The 24,859-nt window shown below is 37.5% G+C and overlaps 1 protein-coding gene across 50 annotated transcripts in view; it reads left to right on the forward strand.

The window, feature by feature from the left end:
* LOC126298928 (ensconsin) overlaps window positions 1-24,027 on the forward strand; it is a 394,125-nt gene extending 370,098 nt beyond the window's left edge. For all 50 annotated transcript variants that reach the window (XM_049990528.1, XM_049990511.1, XM_049990519.1 and 47 more), the window contains 2 exons: window positions 21,735-21,958; window positions 22,147-24,027. In XM_049990528.1, the coding sequence (XP_049846485.1) occupies window positions 21,735-21,958; window positions 22,147-22,160 (238 nt within the window). In that variant the 3' untranslated portion in view covers window positions 22,161-24,027. The remainder of the gene's footprint in view (window positions 1-21,734; window positions 21,959-22,146) is intronic.
* The last annotated feature ends 832 nt before the right edge of the window (window positions 24,028-24,859 follow it).

Below are 24,859 nucleotides of genomic sequence, written 5' to 3' on the forward strand. Positions count from 1 at the left end.
TCATCCTCACGCTCGCAAAATCAGTTTTTGTCAATGTGAGCTGTATGGAAAGGGGCTCTGTCATCTTGGAGCACAGCATCACTATTGGGGAACAAAAATTGTACCATGGGATAGACATGCTTAACCAAAATAGTCACATAATCTATGGCAGTAACGTGACCTTTGAGAGTAACCGTGGGGCCCTTGGAATACCACTATGTGGTTGCCCAAGTCATCACTTTACTCTTGCCATATTTCATTCTTTGGACGGATGCATGGCCAGAAGCTGGAAACAGTGTGAAACAGAACTCGCACGACCATTGTCCATAGGCAAGGATTTATTGGCTTTGGCTCCACATTTTCCTCTTACGAGTGTTTGCACCACTGATGAATGGTTTTGAAATTCTACCTGGCTCTGTAATTCCATGCTTATAGGACTCCCTTAATGTTGTTTTGGTGCTGACGTGCTTTGCGAGTGTAACATTTAGTTCTACAGTAACTTTTGCGGCTGTTGTCCTCTTCTTTTTCATCACAATCCTGTTCAGTGACCATCTATCACAATCACTCAACACATACTTTCATCCACATTGTGACTTGGTGGATGGTGTCAATAAAATTACATTGGTGGATGGTGTTTTTCCACTTTCACTGTATGGGATATAAATCTTTGATATGGTGCCTCTTGAAAGTCCAAACACGTCAGCTCCATTGGTTGTAGAAGAACCCACTATATAAGCACCAACAATTTGCCCACATTTGTGTTCACTCAGATCCAACATAATGTGTCACAACTACACAGAACACTGTTCTGGCCATTATTGATGCTTGTGTCATATTGAAGACACTGCAGAGATGCCATTCATGGGCAAATATAGCAGCACAACGTGCAGGCTTGGCTATGTTCAAGCAGTGTTTCTGCATTGTTGCTCAACCCTCATGTTTATTTATTTTGTAAGCAACTTTGTGGACCATGAAACATTCTGCTCCTGTGTGGGAAGTGTGTTACACAAGTGAAATGTATGTCTGTCATATGAGTCGGCGTGAAGGTTATGATTCATAACTTATTCTGAGCAGAGAACTGTAACATGTGAGATGTCATAAAAACCATGCAGTACAGCATGACATAAAAATTAATGTTTTTTAGTCCCATTTTACACCTTTTTATGGCATACAGTGGTAGCATTATATGTCAAGAATTTCAGTTGGTTATAGACCTGCTCAACAAAAATGGTCACATAATCCATGGCTGTAATGTGACCTTTACAAGTAACCAGGGGGCCCCTGGTATACCACTGTATGATTGCCCACGTTATCACCGACCTCTTGCCGCGTCTCTCTCTCTCTCTCTCTCTCTCTCTCTCTCTCTCTCTCTCTCTCTCTCTCTCTGTATCTATCTATCTATCTATCTATCTTTCCATCTCCCCCCCTCCCCTCCCCCCAATAATCTTTCTCAAATGATACAGCCATATTTTTGAAATTCACATTTATCTGTAGTGCATAGTTTAATGAATGGTTTCAAATATTAAACTATGCTGCTGTATTTGAACCTATTAATTAAGATGAATTCCTATTTTTTCCAATAAATTGAATTAAAATAGGAGCAAACACTTTGAAACAGCATAATTAAATGGCATCTTTTCTCCCTGAAATATTATAATCAATACATTCCCTGTGCCTCTTCTGCAAATTAACCTTAGTTGCTTATCACCTGATGAAAAGGTGTTAACAGTTTTGAAGTGAACACACCTGAGATTGGTTTCACAATGATATCAATTGAAGCAATCATCTCCAGTTAATTTTACTCATTAGATGAATGAGGTTATTTAAGAAGTAATTTTAAATGCATTTGTTTGATACTTAAGAATGGCTAATTCCTGTTACTTTTGGTATCCAGTCTTGACGGACATGTCTTTGGCAACATTCATTCACTGTCATAACCTCTCCATTCAGTCTGTTCCGTAGTGGAATAAAACCCATTACAGACATAGTCACGCCAAACAATAATCAGTTTTAAATAAGCCTGATAACTAACCATTGAAACCAAACTGGATAAAAGGCATCTGCTGCTGAGATCAGTGGAGTAAAACTAATAATTGGTGTGTGTGTGTGTGTGTGTGTGTGTGTGTGTGTGTGTGTGTGAGAGAGAGAGAGAGAGAGAGAGAGAGAGAGAGAGAGAGAGAGAGAGATATTCATATTACAGCAAGAAATAGTCCAAAATTGTTTAAAAAGTCAGTCAGGCTGCCCAAGCAATACACACATGAGTAATCTGAAAAATACAACTACAAGCAGTATGCATATTGGTCAATTTACATTACAGGCACTATATAACACTGCAGGGTTTGGTCACTCACTCTAATCGCTGTAACGTATAAGCACCATTACACTGCATATGGCTAGTCTTAAAACTTGTGTGTAGTGGTGAGTCGTCATGTATAGTCTCAGCATTTTCTGATCTAAACATCACTGAAAGTTAATGTGAAAACTGAGTAACACATTTCCAATAGTTTTAATCAGCAAGCCTAATCATAACAGTGGCTTTGCACACACACACAAAGTTATTGTTTATTGTGGTCTTTCCTTGTCAACCTGACACTAGACTTCCCTAAATCAGTTGTGGTGAATGCTGAGATGCTTCTTTTGGAAAAGGCACAGCTGATCTCGTACCATGTCTGTATCAAATCCAAGCTTGTGCTCCATCTCTAATGACCTTCCAATCTTCCTTTCAGGCTGTGTAAAAGACAGATAAGGGGGTGAGAGGAAGTGAGGTAATGAGAGTGTAGAAGAACAGCAAAGTGATTGCTTTTATGAAATTTGTGTGCTGTGCAACAAAATATTTGTCACAAACAAAGTAAAAACGGTTGATATTTGTGTGTGTGTGTGTGTGTGTGTGTGTGTGTGTGACACAATAGTAACATGTAAAATATATATCAAGAAAAACACATCCCTGAAACACAAAATTCCCAGTATAAGAAAACATCAGAAGTCAAAACACCACTAGAAGTAATAAAGGCATACATGTTGCAGAACACACATTGTGGTGTGAACACTGCAGTTTGAAGCCAAAACTGAATTGCGAAATAACATGAAAAAGGAAAGAAAAGTTTAGTTTTTAGTGTTAAGGGTAGCAGTAACATAAAAGGAAGAAGGAAGATTAAGCTTATGTACCATCAATGGCGAGGTCATTTGTGAAGGGGCATAAGCTTAGAAAGGGGAAAGAAATTTGATGTTTCCATTTCATAAGATCCAACCAGGCATTTGCCTTACGTTATTTAGGAAGCCACTAGTAGTAGCATAGTTAAATTGCGCAGTATTTACTGTTTACAGCCGTCAACTGCGAGATTGATTAGATTCTTATTAATTGACAGCTCTCCATTCTGCATAACTTCCACTGCCTACATCATCCATGATCTGCCTCATACACTCATATTTACTACTCAGTTACAAAAAGGCAATTCATTATTGAGTGAAGTTGGTAAGATCTTGGACTTGCATACAGTAGGGGTTTGGCTGACATCCTGGTCTAGCCATCTAGATTTATCTTTTCTGTGATTTCCATAAAGTGCGTGAGGCAAATGTTAAGAAAAGGCAACAGAAAATTTGCTGCCTCCTTATTAACAAATCAAGGACTGTTCTCTTCCTCAGTTGACTTTGTCATTTATGTGACATTAAAACCTAATTGTCTTTCTTTCCTGTAAACTGGCAAACATATTCTTATATGTATGGTGAAAGTAGTAGAGGAAGATCACTATAAGAAATATTTCTCTGGAGCATATTTCAAAATATGTTTTGATGTTTTCTAACAATATGTACCATTTTAATTTAACCATTGAAACCACACATCTATTGTGTAATATGATATTGCAAAGTTTTAAGTAGGCTACAAATAATGGTAAAGGCAACTACTTACCATATAGTTGAAGCTCTGAGTAGTCTACAGGACTGTAGATAAGGTTGAAAATGTCACTGAGCTTTTGACCAGTATCACTTCAGAGTTAACTACCTCCTTACTACAGTCGTGCCGCATTATCGGGACTATGTAATTAGTTGGCACTGAGTGTGTGTGTGTGTGTGTGTGTGTGTGTGTGTGTGTGTGTGTGTGTGTGTGTGTGGGTGTCTCCTCAGCTATATGTAAAGTGGTTTCCTTTACTCTTCCATTATTTACTTCAACTGTTATGGTAACAGTATGAAGTGTTGCACATCCTAGAACGTGCCTCACCTCCATCAAAAACTACATGCAAATGGTTTATAGATCTTTGTTTAAAAACTGGATCTTTGACATTTGGATTAAGAGGACACTATATTTTTCTTAAAATGGAAAGGCTATTCTAAGTTGCTTTTAAATCTTTATGAGATTGGGAGGAAATGCAAACTTTGTTACCTAAACAAACCATTTGCTTCCAAGATCTGAAGTTGGTCCAGGTGTTAAACAATTATCCCAATGTGACCTGTATTTGATGGGTTGGTATAGCCATTCAAATGAATATGAATCATTTATTGTTTCCAGAGTTGTGTTTGAAATACACAGTTTGTACATACTTACATGAAAATGTCCAGTACAAGGCAGATGAAACACACAACTCCTCACCCTCCTCTCCTCTGATTTTACTGCAGTCTCTGGCATAGACTCTGTCCTAGAGAGAGAGAGAGAGAGAGAGAGAGAGAGAGAGAGAGAGAGAGAGAGAGAGCAGAAAAGGTCACTTACTCCACAAAGCACTTCACCAAGTATTATCTTACTGGAGATAATATACTATTGCTTTTCTGTAAACCATGAAAAGTCGTACCATGTGTGGAGCAACTACAGTTTAGAACCCAAATTGTGGTACAGCATGCTGTTTTCATACTCACATAGATGGAAAAAAAATTGTGGTACCAAAAAAATACTGACACAGGGTGTCCTTTTTCCTTAAGTGGCTCCACAGTGAGTTGCATAATGCAGAAATGGTAGTATTCCTGCCTGAGTTTCATTTTTTCATAGTATTGTTGTAATTGTCACTGTATAGAGAAAAATGTCTGTCTCATGTGGGGACCATCCTTTAAAATATAGCTCAAGTATTTCACTGCGTAGACATCAGTGCTGGTGGCATTTAAAACCCTTTTCTTCTGAAGCCTCGGGTAAATATAGTAGTCTGAATGTATGAAAACAGGTGGAATTGGTAAGACATTTTCAGACTTTAACTTAGATATTTCAGCTTTTGATACACAGTGGAGACATGGATAGAATTGGAAGTAAAATGTGAATTTCCGCTTTCCCTTGAGTTCCAGAGTTTTTGGTACTTCTCGGCAGAATTACATTCTAGAGAAAAATATGCCAGGTATTCATTAATAAAGTTCCTATCTACATACTGGAATATTTTAAAAAACACAACATTGTTGCATAATGTGTGTTGATTCCAAAAACTGGTTGCTTCTGCTTGAGTTTAATGAGTCACTTCATCTTATAGGCTCTTGTATCCTGAAGGATGTGGCTTTTAAAGTATTTAATAAGCTAAGTCATCACTAGGAACTCCCATTAAACATACAAATACTTTGCCCTGATATGTAACTGCCATTGGAACACAATTAAAACAGATTTGTGAGATCATAAAATTAGAAAATAATACTACCAATCGAAGGTAAGAGTTGAGCTATTATTTTAAGATGAAGTTTAATTACTTAAGCTCTTTGAAAGAGGAACTGACTGGTGTGAACTTAAAATGGCAAAAAAAGGGGGGAGGTAGGAAAGAGAACACAAAAAACTAAATATAAATTTAAATTTTATAACGGTGATTTCCGTTTGCTGCTTTTTTGAGAAATAGGCTGAATGTCAACATATCCAATATATGGGGATTACTACTATCGGAGTGCATTTGAAGCAGGATTTCTACCTATTCATATTTGCACAATTCAGGATGAACATTTGCCTAGAATGCCTTTGTGTCAAAAAGTTTTGTGTGTGTGAAATAGTGTTGTGAGGCCAGTTAGAGAATTTCTCACGTTCACATTGAAATATTTGTTTTTTGATAAACATGCATTTATTCTGGTTTATATTTCCCTTTAAAGTCAATGCAGTTAAAACATCTTTCGAGTGGGCAAATTCCACCCTTCAAGTGTGATCTATAAAAATACTCATCTGCAACTACTGTAATCTTTATATTGCACTCTGCAGTCACACATTTATTTAGATATGATAGTAGGTGCACATCTGATGGTGGCAAATCTTATGAACTGTGTTGTTGCGACAACACATCCCTCAAATTTCCCATTGTTGAGCACTTATTTTCTTTTGAAATCCATAACTCTTCTTACCTCTTTTTTATTTAGACAGTATAGAAGTTTTTAGTAGCATTAGTAAGTTTTGGTTTACTCTTTGTGAGGTAATCAATAATAATAATAATAATAATAATAATAATAATAATAATACCCTTTCCACCCCAGAAAATGATAATCATTCAGATGACTGTTTTGAAACTTCCTGATAGTTTAAAAACAGTGTCATATACTGGAACTCAAACGTTGAACCATGTGTGTCATAGGCAGTACTCTTACTGACTGAGCTATGGAAACATGACTCACAGTGTCATTTCTGTAAGATTTGGCAAGTAGGAAAGAGGTGCTGCAAATGTGAAGCTATGAGAGTGGGTTTTGAATCATGCCTGGATAGCTCATTCAAAATATTGTAGCTCCATCATGGCTCACAGTTTTAATATGTCAGGAAGTGTGAAAAGAGCACACACTCTAGCACAGAAACATTCATTCTGAAAAAACTCCTTAGGCTGTGTCTAAGACTTTCCTTTCTTCAAGGAGTGCTAGTCCAGCAAGATTTGCAGGAAAGCTTTTGTGAAATTATCAAATTGGAAGAGTAATACTGGAAGAAGTAAAACTGTCAGGGTTGTTAGTGAGTTGTACCCAGATAGCTCAGCCAGTAAGAGCACTGCCCATGAAAGGTGAGATTCCGGCTTTGAGTCCTGATCTGGCACACAGTAATAATCACCATTTTGAAACATGAATTCAACTCATATCTTTTGTATGCAGAGCCATTTGTTACTTCAACAGCTGATTCAGTAATGGTGTGAAATGGTGCACCAATGTCTTATACACAATAAAAAATTGTCATGCAGAATCAGTTGGTATCCTAGAATGGACCATGTATCCTTGAGAGATTAAGTCTTTTGTTTCCTTTTGGTCAGCATTCGACAAATGTGACATTTGTCTTGAATAAAGCTTGTTCATAGTTCCTTTTCTGTGTGAAATTTACCGTGAATGGCACTATGATACTGTCACACGAGAGAGAACTCATGAGGATCTAGGATGTCAGTGATGTGCTGTTGTACCACCAGAGTTCCCTCAATAACTACCAGCTGTGAACTGAAGTCATACAGGACTGCTCCCCATAGGATGAACACCACTGTGCCTATCTAAAATATTTCTCTGGAGCATATTTCAAAATCTGTTCTGATGTTTTCTAACAATATGTACCATTTTAATTTAACCATTGAAACCACACATCTATTGTGTAATATGATATTGCAAAGTTTTATGTAGGCTACAAATAATGGTAAAGGCAACCACTTACCATATAGTTGAAGCTCTGAGTAGTCTACAGGACTGTAGATAAGGTTGAAAATGTCATTGAGCTTTTGACCAGTATCATCTTCAGAGTTAACTACCTCCTTACTACAGTTGTGCCGCGTTATCAGGACTACGTAATTAGTTGGCACTGTGTGTGTGTTTGATGTCTCAGCTATATGTACTTGCATAGGATGAACACCGCTGTGCCTATCTAAAACAGTGCAAGAATGGGACCTCTCTCCAAGTCATGGCCACGTTGTGGTGAGCATACTGTGCCCATATTTTACCGTCTTTATTGATGACCTCATCGCCAAAACGTTGACTATTTTGCTGGACAATGTCCATCTCTGATGCTTAATGGTCACTGCATCTGACTGTCTTTCAGATGACCCTGGTTCAATCCCTAATACTGCCAGGGATTTGTGATTAGTGAGAGAGTTGAAATGGAGTCCACTCAGCCTTGTGATGCCAATGGAGGAGCTACTTGAAAGAGAAGTAGTGGCTCTAATGTTTGTAAAGAAGCCTGCAGCACCTGGGAGAATGATGTACTGACTCTGCTGCCACCGCCCCCCCCCCCCCCCCCCCCCAACCACCCAAATACTGCATCCGAATGATGCCCATAGTAGAGGCGTAGCATTGTGCAGTCCTGTGCACCTGACTGGAAAATTAGTTTTAATGCTGGACAGTATGTTAGAATATGCTATTTTGTTACTGCATAGCCACCAAATTACCCTCAGTATCAAACAGTCCAAAATGTGACTGGTCCACCTCTTTGCTGAACCTGCAAGACTGCATGCCCGAGATGTGCTTTGTTAACTGATCACCTCTATACCCATATTTGATAATCATCAGATGTTAGACAAATCGTGCACTAATCGGTGAAGAGACCCCTACATTATTGATCCAGGTTCCATTTCAGGTGTTCCCTTTCCCACCTTTATGCATCAAAGAGTCCAGAATGTGGACTGTTGTCTGCAATGGGCCAAATTGATCATATGGAGACGATTATGTACTCTTTGGTTTAATACAGCTCTCCCTGTTGCCTCCAAAAGGCAGCCCACAATTCTGTTGCATTGTGCTTGGGTACCTTTGACCCATGACTTATAGGCAGCTGTCATCAGCTGGTGTGGTGTTCACTTTAAGTGTTCATCATGAGGCAGAGCTTCAGTGTGCTGTGTCTCACAGTAGTAGTTGAGTGTTTGAATTTAATCAGTATAATGTTCACCAGTTAGGTAGGTAATGTCCAGTACTGATGAAATTTCTTGTTACAAAATCACATTGTACACATGGCTATGCTTGAAATGGTCCTTCAAGGAATGCTGACAGACCAAACAGTGTACTCAAGTCTCATTGTATCAGTCATGATGGGAGGCACTGCACTGAAAATGCTGATTTACAGTGTATATAACAATTTACTATGTGAAAAGGGTTTTGAGAAAGAGACTGAAAAGAAATCTATGCAATTTGTGATGGTGGTACAAAACATTTTTTTGAGCAGTGTATATGAACTCTTTAACTAAATGTTGAGTGGGGAATAGAGGCTAGATCTGCAATGCCTTAGATAATTCACATGCAGATTTCAAAGAATCAGTGGACAGCTTCACAAAGGACATGCCTCACTATTCTTCTATAAGTCTCTATCAACTTATTAAACTGATGTCACATCAGGTTGCTGTATTTCCCCATATTCACAAGAAATATTTGCACAACACATTACATTTATCCTGTCATCTCGCATTTTGATTAACTTCCTGTGAATGTTTCTGATACTGTCTCATAATTAAATTATGATAATCTATCTAGTTACCAAACAAGTCCTCCTCTTACACTCGGTCCAGGAGTAATCTGACCAACTGTTAGAATGCTTGGTAGGAGGATGTAATGTGCAGATTTTTTTCTACAAATACTAGCAGAAAACCTGACAGTCATTACAACTGACAACATGCTACTGTTATGCTGTTATGTCATTTTCGCTCGTGTTAACACCAGTTTGAAAAAGGAGGAAGATTAGGTCTTAAAAATTGTCAGTGTCAAGTCATTATGGAGAGAAAGGGAAGGAAGAGCAGTAAGCATTTACAAAGTAGCCATTTTTATATATACGAGGTAATACCCAAAATCATCATTTTTAGTAGGTTAGCACTGATCTTAATTTGTTGTAGTAATTGTATAAAAGTAGCCTAGAGTGGCTGTTTCTACCAGTAGCTGTTTAACATAATTCCATATCCCGGAAGACTCCTTCATGATGGGACTAAAGGAGCTCATTGTGTTAATCAGTGATATGAATTAATATTAAATGTGCACACATTCTTATTCATTTTAAACTGACATAATGGCCAATACAAATTCCACTATGACTCTATGATTTTCCATTTGTTGGTTTTAAACACTTATTCAACATCTCTCCATAATGAGTGAGATATTGAGCTCAATAAAATAACAGAGATTAATATTGAGGATGTTTTCTCTTACTCTAGATGGTGTATATTATTCACTGATTATGGCTCACCCATTGAAACTGTGTTCTGGACCAAGGGTCAGATCTATGTTCCTGCCTTTCATGGACAGTGTGCTACCTAGTACACCATCTAAGCATATCTCACAGAAGTAACTCAGAGCTTAAAGTTGTCATGAGTTTCTCACCTTGTATTCCTAGTAAGGTGGTGTAGTGGTAAGATACTAGGCTCACTTTTTGGAGTACAGCAAATTAATGATGATCTCTTTTTCATGGTCATTTTTGTGCAAAACTATTTCATGAGTACTTGAAATTTTCTCTGATATTTTTGTCATCAGACCTAAGTTCTTCCCATGAATATGAGGTGCTGAGCTTTTTCCCTATACAGTAAGTACATTTTTATGTAGATTGAAGGTTGAGGGGGGGAGGAGGAAAGGAAGGAGAAGGGATTACTGATGTCAGCTGCATCAGTTCATTACACAGAATCAGCGGCAATGAGTGAAAATGTGACCAAACTAGGATTCGAACCCAGTGTCTCCTGCTTACTAGGCAGGTGCGTTAACCGCTGCACCATCCGGGGCACAGTGTTATTGCAACTGCGCAGAACATCTTTGCATGCCTCATGGTTGACCCACTTTCCCACCAGACACCACCTATCCAAACATGTCCAAAAGAATAAACACAATGCATTCGTATAAGTGCATTTGCAAGTGGTTAGTCAGTCAAATAGTGCTTATTCCTGGGAAAACATTAATTGTGTAACCAAGCAATATAGTTCCTTTTTATCATTAAATTATCAATTATTAAAACTTTTTCTGGACCCTTTTAGGCTATGTGCACAGTTTTTTTAATTTGTTGCAGTTTGTAGTCTTTTGAGTTTCTTTTCCTAGCATTACTTTCTCCAATTTATTCTTACCCACATTTTACTGTGCGCGGCCATAGCTTCCCCATGAAGTTTACTGGTTTTATTTTCATGTTTTTCTCACCTGATGTTATGTGTTATTTTCTTTTGCCTTTTCCATGTTTATCTGGGCTTAATAAATTATTGAATTCACCTGTGGAGTTAAAACAGGCACCATGTTCAAAAAGAAGGTATGTTTGTGTGTTAGTATCAAGATAATTTCAACATGATTTGCCATGAGTAATTCATTTCTGTGGTGTTATTTATATGATATTGAAATATACACTGTTCTGTTGCAATTGATGTGACCTCTGTCAAAAGCCTGAATAACCACACTTTGCAATGTGAACCACTGGAAGATATGCAGGAAGAGAATCAGTGGGGTTCTGGAAGGTACTGACAGGGATGTGGCGCCATGCAGACTCCAGTGCTGTGGCCGGCTGTGATAAGCTTCTCGGTTGAGGATCCATGGTGCAAACAGCTTGATTGATGTGGTCCTACGCTTTCTTGATAGGCTTTAAATCCAGGGAGTTTTGTGGCCAGGGGAGTTCGGTGAACTCATCGTCGTGCTCCTTGAGCCACGCATGTAAACTGCAAGCTGTGTGACACGTTGCATTGCCCTGTTGCTGGATGCCATCATGCCGAAGAATAACAATCTGAATGTAGGGGTGGGCATGATGCCCAATGGTAGATGCATACTTGCATTGATCCATTGTGCCTTCCAGAATGGCAAGATCACTCAGGGAATGCCTTCATGCCATAGATGCCAATGCCCATCTGTAAGATGTAGCATAAAACATGATTCATCCAAAAAGTCCACCTGTCGCCACTCAGTGGATGTCCAGTTGAGGTATTGGTATGCAAATTCCAGCCTTTGTTACCATCTAACAGAAGTTAGCATGGGTGCATGAACCAGCCGCCTCTTGTGGAAGCTCTTACGCAACAATTTTTGCTGAGCAGTCATTGAGGAGGCACTGGTGGTGGCACTGGTGGTAGCCCCTCAGTTCATCTACATCTACATTTATACTCCACAAGTCACCCAATGGTGTTTGGCGGAGGGCACTTTACGTGCCATTGTCATTACCTCCTTTTTCTGTTCCAGTCGCGTATGGTTCGCGGGAAGAACGACTGTCTGAAAGCCTCCTTGCACGCTCGAATCTCTCTAATTTTACATTCGTGATCTCCTCGGGAGGTATAAGTAGGGGGAAGCAATATATTCAATACCTCATCCAGAAACGCACCATCTCGAAACCTGGCGAGCAAGCTACGCCGTGATGCAGAGCACCTCTCTTGCAGAGTCTGCCACTTGAGTTTGCCAAACATCTCCGTAACGCTATCACGGTTACCAAATAACCCTGTGATGAAACGCGCCACTCTTCTTTGGATCTTCTCTATCTCCTCCTCTCTATCTCCTTCATCAGGGTGGTCAATTGCTCAGTTGCCGCATGTATGTTTGCCTGCGCTCATCTCTGCAGCTGTTGATCATCCTTATCATTTATGACCCGTGGTGCATCATAGTTGCTTCAGTGCCCATTTTGGATAGCACCATTTTGTCATGCATGGTATATTTTAACCATGTTGGCATATGAACAATGTACAAATTTAGTTGTTTCTGAAATGCTTCCATGGTTGTCCTGAACTCTAGTGATAATGCCATTTTTAGTGTCAGATAAATTGCTCCCTTTCTACAGTTTGACAACAGCTGTACTGTTTTCTGTGTCCCCCAACATTCTTTATGTACCCTCCACTGCTAGTGCTGCAACCTGCAACTGATTATTGCATATTGCCGTTGAACATAGCTGGTAGTCACATTAATGTGACAAGATTGTGTATGTGATATGGAATTGGGTGGAATACAAACAGTGGAAACAGTAAAGATAACCACTCATTTTATAGTAGAGGCATTGAATGGCAGGCACAAAAGCCTAACTTAACTCATAGCTAAGCTGTGTTAACATTTTGTTGGTGTTCTACATCTCTGTATTGTATTCAGCAATAGTAAACATTGTCAGCTATTCATCGCAGCTGGTATTTGTAAACTGAAATTGATTTGATTGCTGTGTGTTTATGGATTTATCTAATAATACACTGGATGTATCATAAATACTTTAGCAAATACTGCCACCTTGCCAGTAGTGACTGACCTGCACATTGATGATGTCCTCCCTACCTCAATACACCACTTTTGTCGTGCTGATTCCAGCTGTATGAATGCCTGTTGTTTTTTGTGAATCACTTTAGAGGTTTTGGTAGTGAGTGGACATCTTGTGTGTAGAAATGTGCCAGCACATTCCATCCTTACTCTCAACAGACTCAAACTACTGTTTGAAACAGATAACAAAGAGGATCCAGTTTTATACATCCGCCTTACTAAATTTTGTGGCATAGCAATAAATGGGTGGATATTTTGAGTTGGAGATAGTACATAAATGAAAACTGGTATGTTGCCCCTCAGTGCGCACAGGAGCCTACATACATGCACAGCTTTAAGCTGTAGCCCCATTGGGGTGAGTGGGCGAGATGAATGTGCAGTAGGGAGGACCAAATGGAAATGTAGGGCAGGTACTGGGAATTGGAGGGACAGCAACAGAGGGGATGTGAATACAGTATCTGCGAGAGATTGCCCTGGTACTGTTAGAGGCAGCAGTCTGTTGCAGGTGATGGGGCTAGGACAAAGTAGAGGATAGGCTGGATGGAAACATCACTGAGAGAACAACATGAATCAGAAACCAAGAGCTCATATGTCTATAAACTAAACCAAAGTGAGGTGGCTGGAAACAAATATTAAGGTATACAAAGTTGATTGGGTGTGGGGGTTTTAGGAAATGAGACTGAGATAAAAAGGGGACAAGGTAGGTGTAGCTAAGTATTGATACAGATAGAAGCCAGAGGGATTGTGAGGCTGAAGAACCTGTTGGAGGGACATTTGCGATCTGTGTAATTCAGAGAAAAGCTGTCATTGGAGTGGGAGGATAAGGTGAAACAAACTGCGAAGTAGTCATATGATGTCTGTGTCCAGGAAATCAGTTTCTGCAGGAATTGGTTTGTAGGCAATAGGCATGGACAGAACCAGAAGTCTTGGAGGTCTTTGTATAATGGAGGATGACATCCAGAAAAGGAAATTCGTATCCTCAAGCCTTTGGGAGATTCCATTAGTTCAGTACCATTTCAGGGACAGGACATGAGACTGAGTTTGGGCAAGGTGTAGGTATGCTTTCCTACATTAATTTAGGTAGATGAAGCAAAGCTCTGTGGTCAAGTCAGGAATGGGATGTTGTTACAGGGAAATAGATGAAATGTTAAGGAGTTCAGGAAATGAATAATGGGAAAGTAAACACAGAGACTAGACATTGAAAATTGATAAGTATAGGAATAGATCAATATGAAACTGTGAATAACTGCTTTAGCAAGAATGGAACGGGGGAAAAAGTAATTCATCTCATGGATGGTAGGGAGGAAAAATCTGTATTCTTGATGGTAGGATGGAAAAATCTGTATTTTTGCTGACATAATGCTATAGTGTGAAAATGTTTTATAATTTATATGGAATGGTAACATGTCAGAAAAAATGATCTGGTTGACCTTTTTGGTACAAGAAAATTATGTGAAATGTTGTAGGAACAATTTGTGAAAGTAAGGTAGAAAAAGAAATGGAAGAGTGAGAAGTGTAACGAAGTGCAAAACTCAGTTATCCCTTTTCTCCATGATACACTGTGAATTATGAATGAAGGGCAACAGACAGATTACATGTTTCTAAATTTCTGAAAAGCATCTGACACAGTGCCACACTGCAGGCTGTTAACATAGGTATGAGCATACGGTATATGTTCCCAGATGCATGAGTGGCTCAAAGAATTCTTAAGTAACAGAATCCACTATGTATGAGCATACGGTATATGTTCCCAGATGCATGAGTGGCTCAAAGAATTCTTAAGTAACAGAATCCACTATGTTGTCCTTGATGGCTAGTGTTCACTGGAGACAAGGGTATCATCAGAAGTGCCCCAGGGAAGTGTGATAGGATTGCCATTATTTTCTGTGTACATAAATGATCTGGCAGACAGACTGGGCAGCAGATGAAGCTGTAGTGTACGATAAGGTGTCAAAGTTGAGTGACTGTAGAAGGATACAAGATGACTTGGACAGAATTTCTAGTTGGTGTGACAAATGGCAGCTGGCTCTAAATGTAGAAAAATATAAGTTAATGCATATGAGTAGGAAAAACAAAACCATAATGTTCATATGCAGTATTAGTAACTTGCTGCCTGACACAACCATGTTGTTTAAATATCTGGGCATAATATTGCACAGAAGTATGAAATTGAATAAGCATGTCAGGATTGTGGTAAGGAAGACAAATGGTTGACTTCGTTTTATTGGGAGAATTGGAAGAAAGTGTGGTTCATCTGTAAAGGAGACTGCATATGGAATGGTAGTGCAACCTATTCTTGAGTACTGCTCAGGTGATTAGCAGACCACACCAGGTCCGATGAAAGGAAGACATCAAGGCAATTCAGAGACAGGCTGCTAGATTTGTTATTGGTTTGAACTATATGGAAGCATTATGGAGATGCATCAGGCACTCAAATGGGAATCCCTGGAGGGAAGGTAATGTTCTTTTCATGGAATACCAATGAGAAAATTTAGATATCAGGTGATACTTCCTGGCAGATTAAAACTGTGTGCCCGACCAAGACTTGAACTCGGGACCTTCACCTTTTGCGGGCAAGTGCTCTACCATCTGAGCTACCGAAGCACGACTCACGCCCGGTACTCACAGCTTTACTTCTGCCAGTACCTCGTCTCCTACCTTCCAAACTTTACAGAAGCTCTCCTGCGAACCTTCTAATGTGTCAGTGTCAACTGTCTCAATAGCTTAGATTATTCTTGCTTTCAAATTAGTAACATCATGTATAAGCATTGTTGTGTTATTCATCTGGTTTGATTTCCTGTAATCTGTACACTTACAGAGTACCCAGTGCACTGTTGTACAAGGGATTCACAGTTTTTTTTTTTTTTTTTATATGTTACAAACAAACTTCTGTTGTGAACTCTGGAAAACGTGGTGAATTCTCCCATATCTACGTAACTTCTTCTTGGCCTGTGTACATGTTGCTTCAAATCCACATTCTCTGATTCCAAGAAATTTCTGTGCCATGAATGGCTGGGAGACGTGGTGGTTTTCTATATCATGTTCTGCAATTTTTAATTTTTCTAAACTTGGGTGTTTGGCTTAGGTTCAGTAAGCCAAGCCACATATAATGCCTTCCTGTGCAGATATCATCCTCCGATTCATTTATGGTGCTCGTACCACATTTCAGTGACAAAGAAGAAACTTTAGTTCAGTTTTGTTGCTGTTTTCAGTTGGAAAGGCGAAATATTCATTCATTACTTTACACAGAAAACTTTTTGAGTTGATGTGTCAGACTGACTTTACTTTATCTCTAGGTTACTGACAGACAGAGTCACATGAAGTTGAAGTGGTAAAGTGCCTTCTGGGACAGACTGTGTGTACCAAAGTGGAATTCTTTTTTTAACACAATCATCCAGTCATTCTTATTTGGGTTTACATGGTTTCCCAGTATTATTTCAGGTGATTGTCAATGCGATTTCTTTTGTAGGCTATGAATATTTACTCCCGATCCATGTCCAACCAACTGCTTGATCTATAATTATCTCAATAGCTCAACTCTATCCTTTCTCCTTTGGGACTATTTGCTAATAACAACTTAATGGCTTTGAGAAATCATTGCTATGGGTAATACACACAAAAATTCCAGCTTATCTGTCCCAGGTTTTTTATCACTGCTTTTAATTTTTTCCTAGTTTTTTTCCAGTGTTCTATCTCAAAACATTTTAATGCCACTTTTAGAATTTTTCATCCTTGGTATCCAGCACTCTGTAGAGCTTTTTTAAGTCGTGTTCATGAGCTGTGTCAGGCCATGCTCCGCCATCCGTCCCTTTTTTTTTCTTTAGTGAAATGTGTAATTTACAAATTAGTGCCAATCTGTTATGGTTTTTTTACTTTCATATTTTGCATTTTTCCTCCAGATTTTCTCATCTTTCTTTTTTTCATTTGACAGACTTATATGTTCAGAGTTAAGTGTTGTCAGCAATAGGATTACAGCATCCATAAGTAGCATAAGTGTGGCACCTTCATACTGTTTGTTTCAAACATGTTGGATGATTGTATTGGTTTTCAGTGTAGACACTATGTGTGATAACAAAATAAAAAATCCTGCCTGTATTTCCCTATTACCCATTGTTTGGGACAAATTGGTAGTTGTAGTTTTATTCCATGGCTGTGTTGAATATAATGACTCTGGTTCCAAATCTGGTTAACTACTTCTGAAATCTGAGAGCATCAACAAATATGCAGAGGTGATAGATTTTCTGTTCCTTATACATCTGTCATTTTGTGGGAAAATGGATAAGGTTTCATCTGGTAGACAAAATATGAAGACATGCTGAAAAGTAATGCCTCCAGGTTTTTCTTAAAGCTTTATATAATCATTATTGACATTCTACATTTTTATTCCTTATGTATACATATTTGCAGCCTTGTGCTGCTAGACTGCTCATCATTGTAATGTATAACATCATAGTGTGTAATGTAAGTATACCATTTTGTGAGGAATAGCATGCTGTAATAAAGTTTCATATTGGAAGCGTTCATCCACTCATGGAGCACCCTCACCCTCAGCATGACAATGCCAAACTGCACATGAGCACTGTGACATCTGCAACAATACAGTGCCTTGGGCCCCTCAGCATGACAATGCCAAACTGCACATGAGCACTGTGACATCTGCAACAATACAGTGCCTTGGGTTCAGCATAATCAGTCATCCTCCATCCACCCCGTACTTGACCCCATGGATTTTCATCTGTTTCGGAAACTTAAAGAATGCCATTGAGGACTTCACTTTGATAGTGATGAAGCAGTGCAAGCACAGATAAGGTTGCGGCTTTGTCAACACAGTCAAACATTCTACAATGATGGTATCAACAAAGTGGTCTCAATTGGGAGAAATGTATTCATCACCAGGGTGACTGTTGAAAAATAAATGTTTGGACATGAAAATTGTAAATAATGTTTGTTTTAATTACAAAGCTTAAAGAGTTTTCACATAAATAATTTAGAGGCGTTACTTTTCACACACCCCCTAATTAGTTTTATTTTATTGCCAATAAAGTGTGAGAAAGATTTGGTGGTTGCTCTTACAGAAATTTATTATTAGCAAATAATTCATGGAGATTCAAGTTAGTATTCATGGGGAAGAATAGACTATCATGGATACTTGTAAGTACTATTGGATAGTGAGCATTTTACAGCTATCCACAGAATCCATGTACTCATCATACACCTTTCCCATGCCCCCCTCCTCTGGTGGTATGTGTTCTATGTGTTGCAGTAAAAGTAAATTCTCATACTGCAGTTGTCTAAGAGACTCCGGGGGTAGGTTCATTCACATAATAAGGAAAGGTTTTTCTTCCTTTGTGCCTAGTGGCAGCTTTCCTTCACACTTCTTGTGTGTGCATGATGATGATAGAAGAGAGAGGGTGAAAATAGTACCAGCACATAGCATACTTCCCTTGAACAGCACTGAGGGGGCTATCAGCTTTAATGTTCACATCCTACAGACTTGTTATCATCAATGGTGTAACGTGCCCTCATTCCATGAGATAGTGGGGAGGGGTTTGGGATTTAATCCAGGAAATTGGCACAAAGTGTGGTGATCAGGAGCTTTGCATCACCAACTCTCCTCTCCTTGCCAGGCAAATATTAAGAATGAAAAGTTATTCGAACACCAGGATTCTCACTGGCATACCTCAGAGTCGAGTGCCACTGGTAAATTTGTATTTAGGAGGCAGAATTTTTATGAATAAAATAGTGTAGCTGGTTTTGTCAACCAGTATAAAAATAGAAGAGAACAAAGAAAAATCACTCTTGAGGAAATCAGCAAAACCTAAACAATGTATCACTTGTCTGAGAAATTATTACACTGAATACTGTGATAGGTAATTATTTGTTGCAAGAATTCATCATAGATAGTGGATTATAGAACACTCATAGATGGCAAACATGGTTGCAAACATTTCATATAAGACTAAAAGAAGCCATAAGTAAAAGAACATGGAATAATTAGAGAGCAACCATAGTAGCACAATCTGCAGTAGCAAATTTCAAAGAGACTTTATTTTGTATACAATAAGAAGATGGAAAATGAATCCTTGTATAATCAATACTTTCTACCCACCGAAAAGACACGCTGATAAGAATAATTTAATAAGTTACTCAGTTTCTACATGTAAGTGATTTCATATATCAGGAAATAGGGACAATAAATTGTGGAAGAGGCCAACAAGAAGAATATTTTCTGAATGAAGCTGTCTGTATTGCTTAATGTATTTTCGCTGCTAGTTGATGCCCTGCTTAGGCACATGTTTATTGTAGCTTAACCTTGAGTTTTGAGTTCATTCTGATAATAAACTAAATATAGGGAAATATTGGGTTGCTGCATAAGTTCATATTGTTTTTCCATAATTTTAATGTAACAGATACACATAACAGAGATTTCAGTCATCAATAATATATTCTCCTGTGGTATTTACTCTTGTCTCCCAATGCTGTGATAATTTTTCAATTCTGTGACTGTAGAGATCATGTGGTTTTGAGGTGAAGAACTCATTGACCAATGTTCAGAGCGCATTTTCATCCACAAAGGAAGTTCCATGAAGGTAGTTTGATAGAGAGTGGAAAAGGCGAAAATCTGAGGATGTAATATCAGATGAATTAAGATGGGTGTGGAATGACTTCCCAACCCAACAATTGTATCGTGTTTTTTGTCAGTCTAGCAGAATGAGGACAGGTGTTTTTGTGGAGTAGCATCACTTCATGCAGTCTTCCTGGTTGTTGTTCTTGGATTGCATTTGCAAGACAATTCAGTTGTTGACAATAAATACCAGCCGTGATAGTCACACCTAACGGAAGCAATTCGTAGTGTACCACACCATATCTGTCCCACAGATGCATAACTTTGTCTTTTGAGGATGCACACAGGTCTTTGTATTGGGAGTTGATGCTTTGTTTGTGTTCAGCCATTTCTTTCTTTTCCTTATGTTAGCATAAAGACACCATTTCTTGGAACCAATAAGATACAGGATAGAAATGGTCAGTGTTGTTCACGAGCCAGTTGATGATGAGCAAGTGAAGATGTACATATGGCCACCCACCGATATTTGTGGTTTTGGCTTAGAGCATACAGTACCAAAACACCTAAGTTTTGAACCGTCTTCATTGCATGCAAATGTGGCATGAAGTGGAATCATCACAATTCATCACATTTACCAGTTCTCGAGTATCTGACGTGGATCATTGTGTCAAGTTATCTTCCATTAGGAATATGGGTGCACTCAACGACTGTGATATGACTTTCAAATGATAGAGCACAGCAATCAGCATCCTTTTCTTCCAGGTTTTATTAAGCAAATCTAGATTTTGGCTAGTACCTAGCCATTAACAGTGCACTATTTCATAGTATCAATGCACATCTGAGTAAGTCAATCCCCTGTCTTTCAGGCTTTTGTTACAGTTCATTGAAGAAAAGCCTGAACATCAGGGGACTGATGTACTAAGACATGCATTGATACTATGAAATAGTGAATTGATAATGGATAGCCACTAGCCAAAATCTAGATTTGCATAATAAAACCTGAAAGAAAAGGACAACTGATTGCTGTGCTCCATCATTTGAAAGATGGATCATTGTGGATTAACACATTTAAACAGTCTTCATCAAACCCCAAAAGTCTTTCCGAATGTGAAGAGCCACTAATGTAAAACTGATCCTCCTCAAATTGAGAGAATCATTTTCCTGCTGTGGTGTGTCCGATGGCACTATCACTATAGAGGGTGAAAATGTTTCTGGCTGCCTTTGCTTCTGTCACCCTCTATGTAACTCAAACAGAAGAATATGATGGAAATGTTCAGATTTCTCCACTTCACTCCATTTTCTAGTGTCCACAGCTCTGCTCACCATCTCTAAATGACAAAATGACAACTCAAATAGCAACAGTTAACTACAAATAAAAAAGGATCAATCAATAAATAAACACATAGCAACTGGAATACCAACAAGCAAAACAAAAATGCCACAAACTTATGCATTGACTTATTATATCCTTAGTTTGTTGCGTCATTGACATCAAATATTTAACATTTTTATTATGTTATTTTAATATTACAGATTTTAAAATTTTTGTTTTCTAAGTATGGAATACACTTCCTTTTCTTAAAATGTAATTTATGTATTTATAACATCAATTAAAGTTGTACAAAATCTACCACCATATAAAAGTAGTCACTGCAGCACAAGAACAATAAAGATAGTTTAATGTAAAACTTTTGGAGCCAATGATTCCTCCTTCAAAAGCAAAGTGTAAAGAGGAGAAAAGAAAAGGAGCTTAAGATTCTTTCTTAAAAGTTAAGACTCACAATGAATATATACAAAGAGTAAGAGACAATGTAATAAGGTGGGATGGAAATTAAGAATTAATAATTTTTTAGTCCTAAGTTGCATCACATTCTAAGTTTTATTCTTTTTTATTATAGTTTTTACATTCTTTTCCGCTGGCTCCTCTTTTTCCCTACTCCTCAAAAGATAGGCCTCTAGTTCGCAAAGTGCAATATTTAACTATCCTTCTTTATTTTATTTTTGTTGTGTTGGTACCATCATTTATGTAGACCAGAAGTTCTTTTCTATATTTTCACTTAAAATTAAATTTCTGTTTTGCCCATTTTTGTAAAATATTTAATTGATTTATTCAAAATGGAAATATTTGTTTTTGCAGGAAACAAAGTAATACATTAGAGATCAGCACAAGCAATACAACACAACAAGCCATAGATTCAACAGAGTTCGAACAAATTTTGGATTTAAACCGCATTCAGGCTACAGGGAAGCTGGCAAATGAAGATAATGTTAACTCAAATATCATGACTAATGGTCCCAATGCTCCCATTATTGCTTTTCAGGACAATCTGTCCAAGAAACAGGATACAAATTCTGTAACTGGTAAGTCAAAGCTGGAACTGCAAGAATTCTGAATTGGTGTTTGAAAGAGGCTGAAGGTGGGAGACCAATATTTAGTTTTATGACTGTACAAATAAAGATGGAAGCTAATTGATTTTCAGTGTTATATGTTCCTTTTTACATATTTTGTAATGAATTTTTAATATATTTTCAATTTTTATATCTTTCAGATCTGCTATCATAGTGCATTCTACTACACAATTCAAGAAGTGACAAATGAAGAAATTCCTTGCTTACTGCATCAGATACGAATGTGTAATGTAAATAAATTGAGAAATTGTGTCTGGATAAGACTGATTCAAGACTGGATGGTGATCTTTAAGAGTGAGAAAAACCATGTTAATATAATGATGTTACTGTTTAATGATAATATTAATCATAGTAATAACAGAAGTGATACTGCGCAACATGTTATGGAAGAAGACCTATATCATACTCAGCTGCATCACATTTTATTTTTTACCAACACATCTTGTGAATGTTTGAATCTGTACTAAAAAGGAAAACAGATATAAATGTGCACAAAATTAAGAAGCTATGACACTCTGAAAATGCGCTTTGTGTATAATTAGAAAATAATTTTAAAATGAAACCTGGTTTGTTGTCTGTAAATCTAACTATTGTATACTGGTAAAGTCAAAATAGCTTCAGAAAACTAGTATGCTTCCACTTTTGTTATTATTTACTTACAAAATTCTGCTGTGTGTGCATTTTATTTTATTTTCAAGTTATCATTGGTGTATTATCTAATTTATAATGTTGCAGTTGTTGTTTTGGATGTATCATTTAATATTAAAACTCATGAACAGTTTTAGTAATAAAATATTTACTCCCTAGTCAGCCGAACATAAGCACTGTGCAATTTGTAAACCAAGGATGTTGTATATGTTCTGAGTGATGAGTTCACATTTGTTGTTAATATTATAATTTTTCAAAACTGAGTCGTATAAATAATAATGATGTTGGTGACAATGGAAACAACATACATAGTATTTTCCACAGTTGTTCATTATGCACTCAGTCATTTAATGTTACAAAACACAGTGAGAATTTTACATGATATGAGAAAACTACTGCTCCCACTCCCCGTCATTCAGTATTATGACGGTTCTGACTTTCCTGTTTAGCAATATTAAGTAATTCATTGACGATATTTTGCAGCTATATGTTTTACTTTGACATCACAATTGTATCAGCAGTCGTATTTGAACAATTGTAAAATTATTGCTTATTGTGCAATGAAAAAGGGGCACATTAACTGTTTCAAATTAAGTGGAGAAAGAATTTTTAACTCCATTAATTAAGTACATGTTTTGTCTGTATGCTAAATTGTTGTGAAAGTAATTCCACTTCATAATTTGTTTTATTGGCATGTATTTATTTACAAAATTTTAATCAGATCATTGTTCACTTAGGGGTATTTGATTGTAAAATTTGTATTTACTCAGTAACAAATGATATGAGTCGCCTAAGAATCTATATTTAATGTTATGAAAACTAATAAAATTGTGAGACAGACATCATATAATAGGTTTATAAAAAAAATAAATATTTTTTGGAAAATTTGTTCCTAGGCCCAAGTTGTATACACTGTAACTAGGTTAACTATTAATTCCTCTAAACCACATAACTGAAACATTAATTTTGTCTAATCATTGTGTAATTTAACATATTTTTTGTTTTAAACTTGCTAAGTTATTGAATTTCATTTTTCACAGCTATTTAATTTCAACAAAATTAGATTTCATATATTCACCACTTTAAAATGTTTCTTGTAATACTAAGTCACGTAAATACAGACATATTTCAGTGATGTTGTTGAAATACTGGACCATATGCTGATACTAAATCTCAACAGTAGGGAATATTTTGTTGCAGAATAATTGTGGAAACATGGTAAAAGAAATGGGTGCTGAATAATTGCAGTTCAGTATGTTGTTACTCTAAATGCATTAACTGAAATGTATCAGTATTCCCCCTCCAATCTGCCATTGATTTTACAGCTTTTGGAATTGCTGACTGTAAAATAAAAATTTTTGCCTACTCAATAAGTTGTTTGATTCATATTGTATTGCCATTTTCCTTTTGTGTCAATGTTACTCAAAGCAATTCATCAAATACGTTAGGAGACTCATAAAAGTTGTCAGCTTACTTTCATTTTTGCTTAATTCTGCACGTGTCAGTGACAACAATGAAAAACTTATTTACAGGAAAAGTGTGGAACGCAGTGCTGTAGTGAAGGGGTTATTAAATAGTAACAGCTCCACACAGTTATATTTGCAATTAATTGCTCTGTGAACTGGAAATTATTGCAAACATAATGTGTTCAGCAGTCTGCTGAATGAGGACTGTTGTATCACCAAATTTAGCAAATGGTTAGCCTTCTTTCCAAAGGAGATGATGCCTGTAAACAGGATGAAATGTGCAAACTGTACTTTGAACTCAACAAGAACAGTCAAGTAGTAGCTCTAAGGAAGGAAAGTTAAGAGTTAATGTTAAACTGACATAAGATCACAGACAGAATGCTATTAGCTCAGTTCTATAAATTGGAGAAAGAAATTGCCAATAGCATATTTCAGGAAGCCAGCGTGTCATTTACTTTTTGTAATTTAGGCAAACCTAAATCTCGATGACTGGACAGGGGATTCAGGTTGCAAGTCCTGTGTCTTAATTGTCTCAATTACTGTGCCACACCATCACACACTGTGCAGCTTTAGGACTTCATTACAAAGGTGTACACTGACATACTCTCTCTCTCTCTCTCTCTCTCTCTCTCTCTCTCTCTCTCTCTCTCTCTCTCTCTCTGGTTTCACAACATCCAACAGATCTGATGATCTTTCCTTTTTAATTTGGGATTACTAAGACATAAATTATTTTCTACTT

The sequence above is a fragment of the Schistocerca gregaria genome, chromosome X (assembly GCF_023897955.1).
Source record: "Schistocerca gregaria isolate iqSchGreg1 chromosome X, iqSchGreg1.2, whole genome shotgun sequence".
NCBI lineage: Eukaryota > Metazoa > Arthropoda > Insecta > Orthoptera > Acrididae > Schistocerca > Schistocerca gregaria.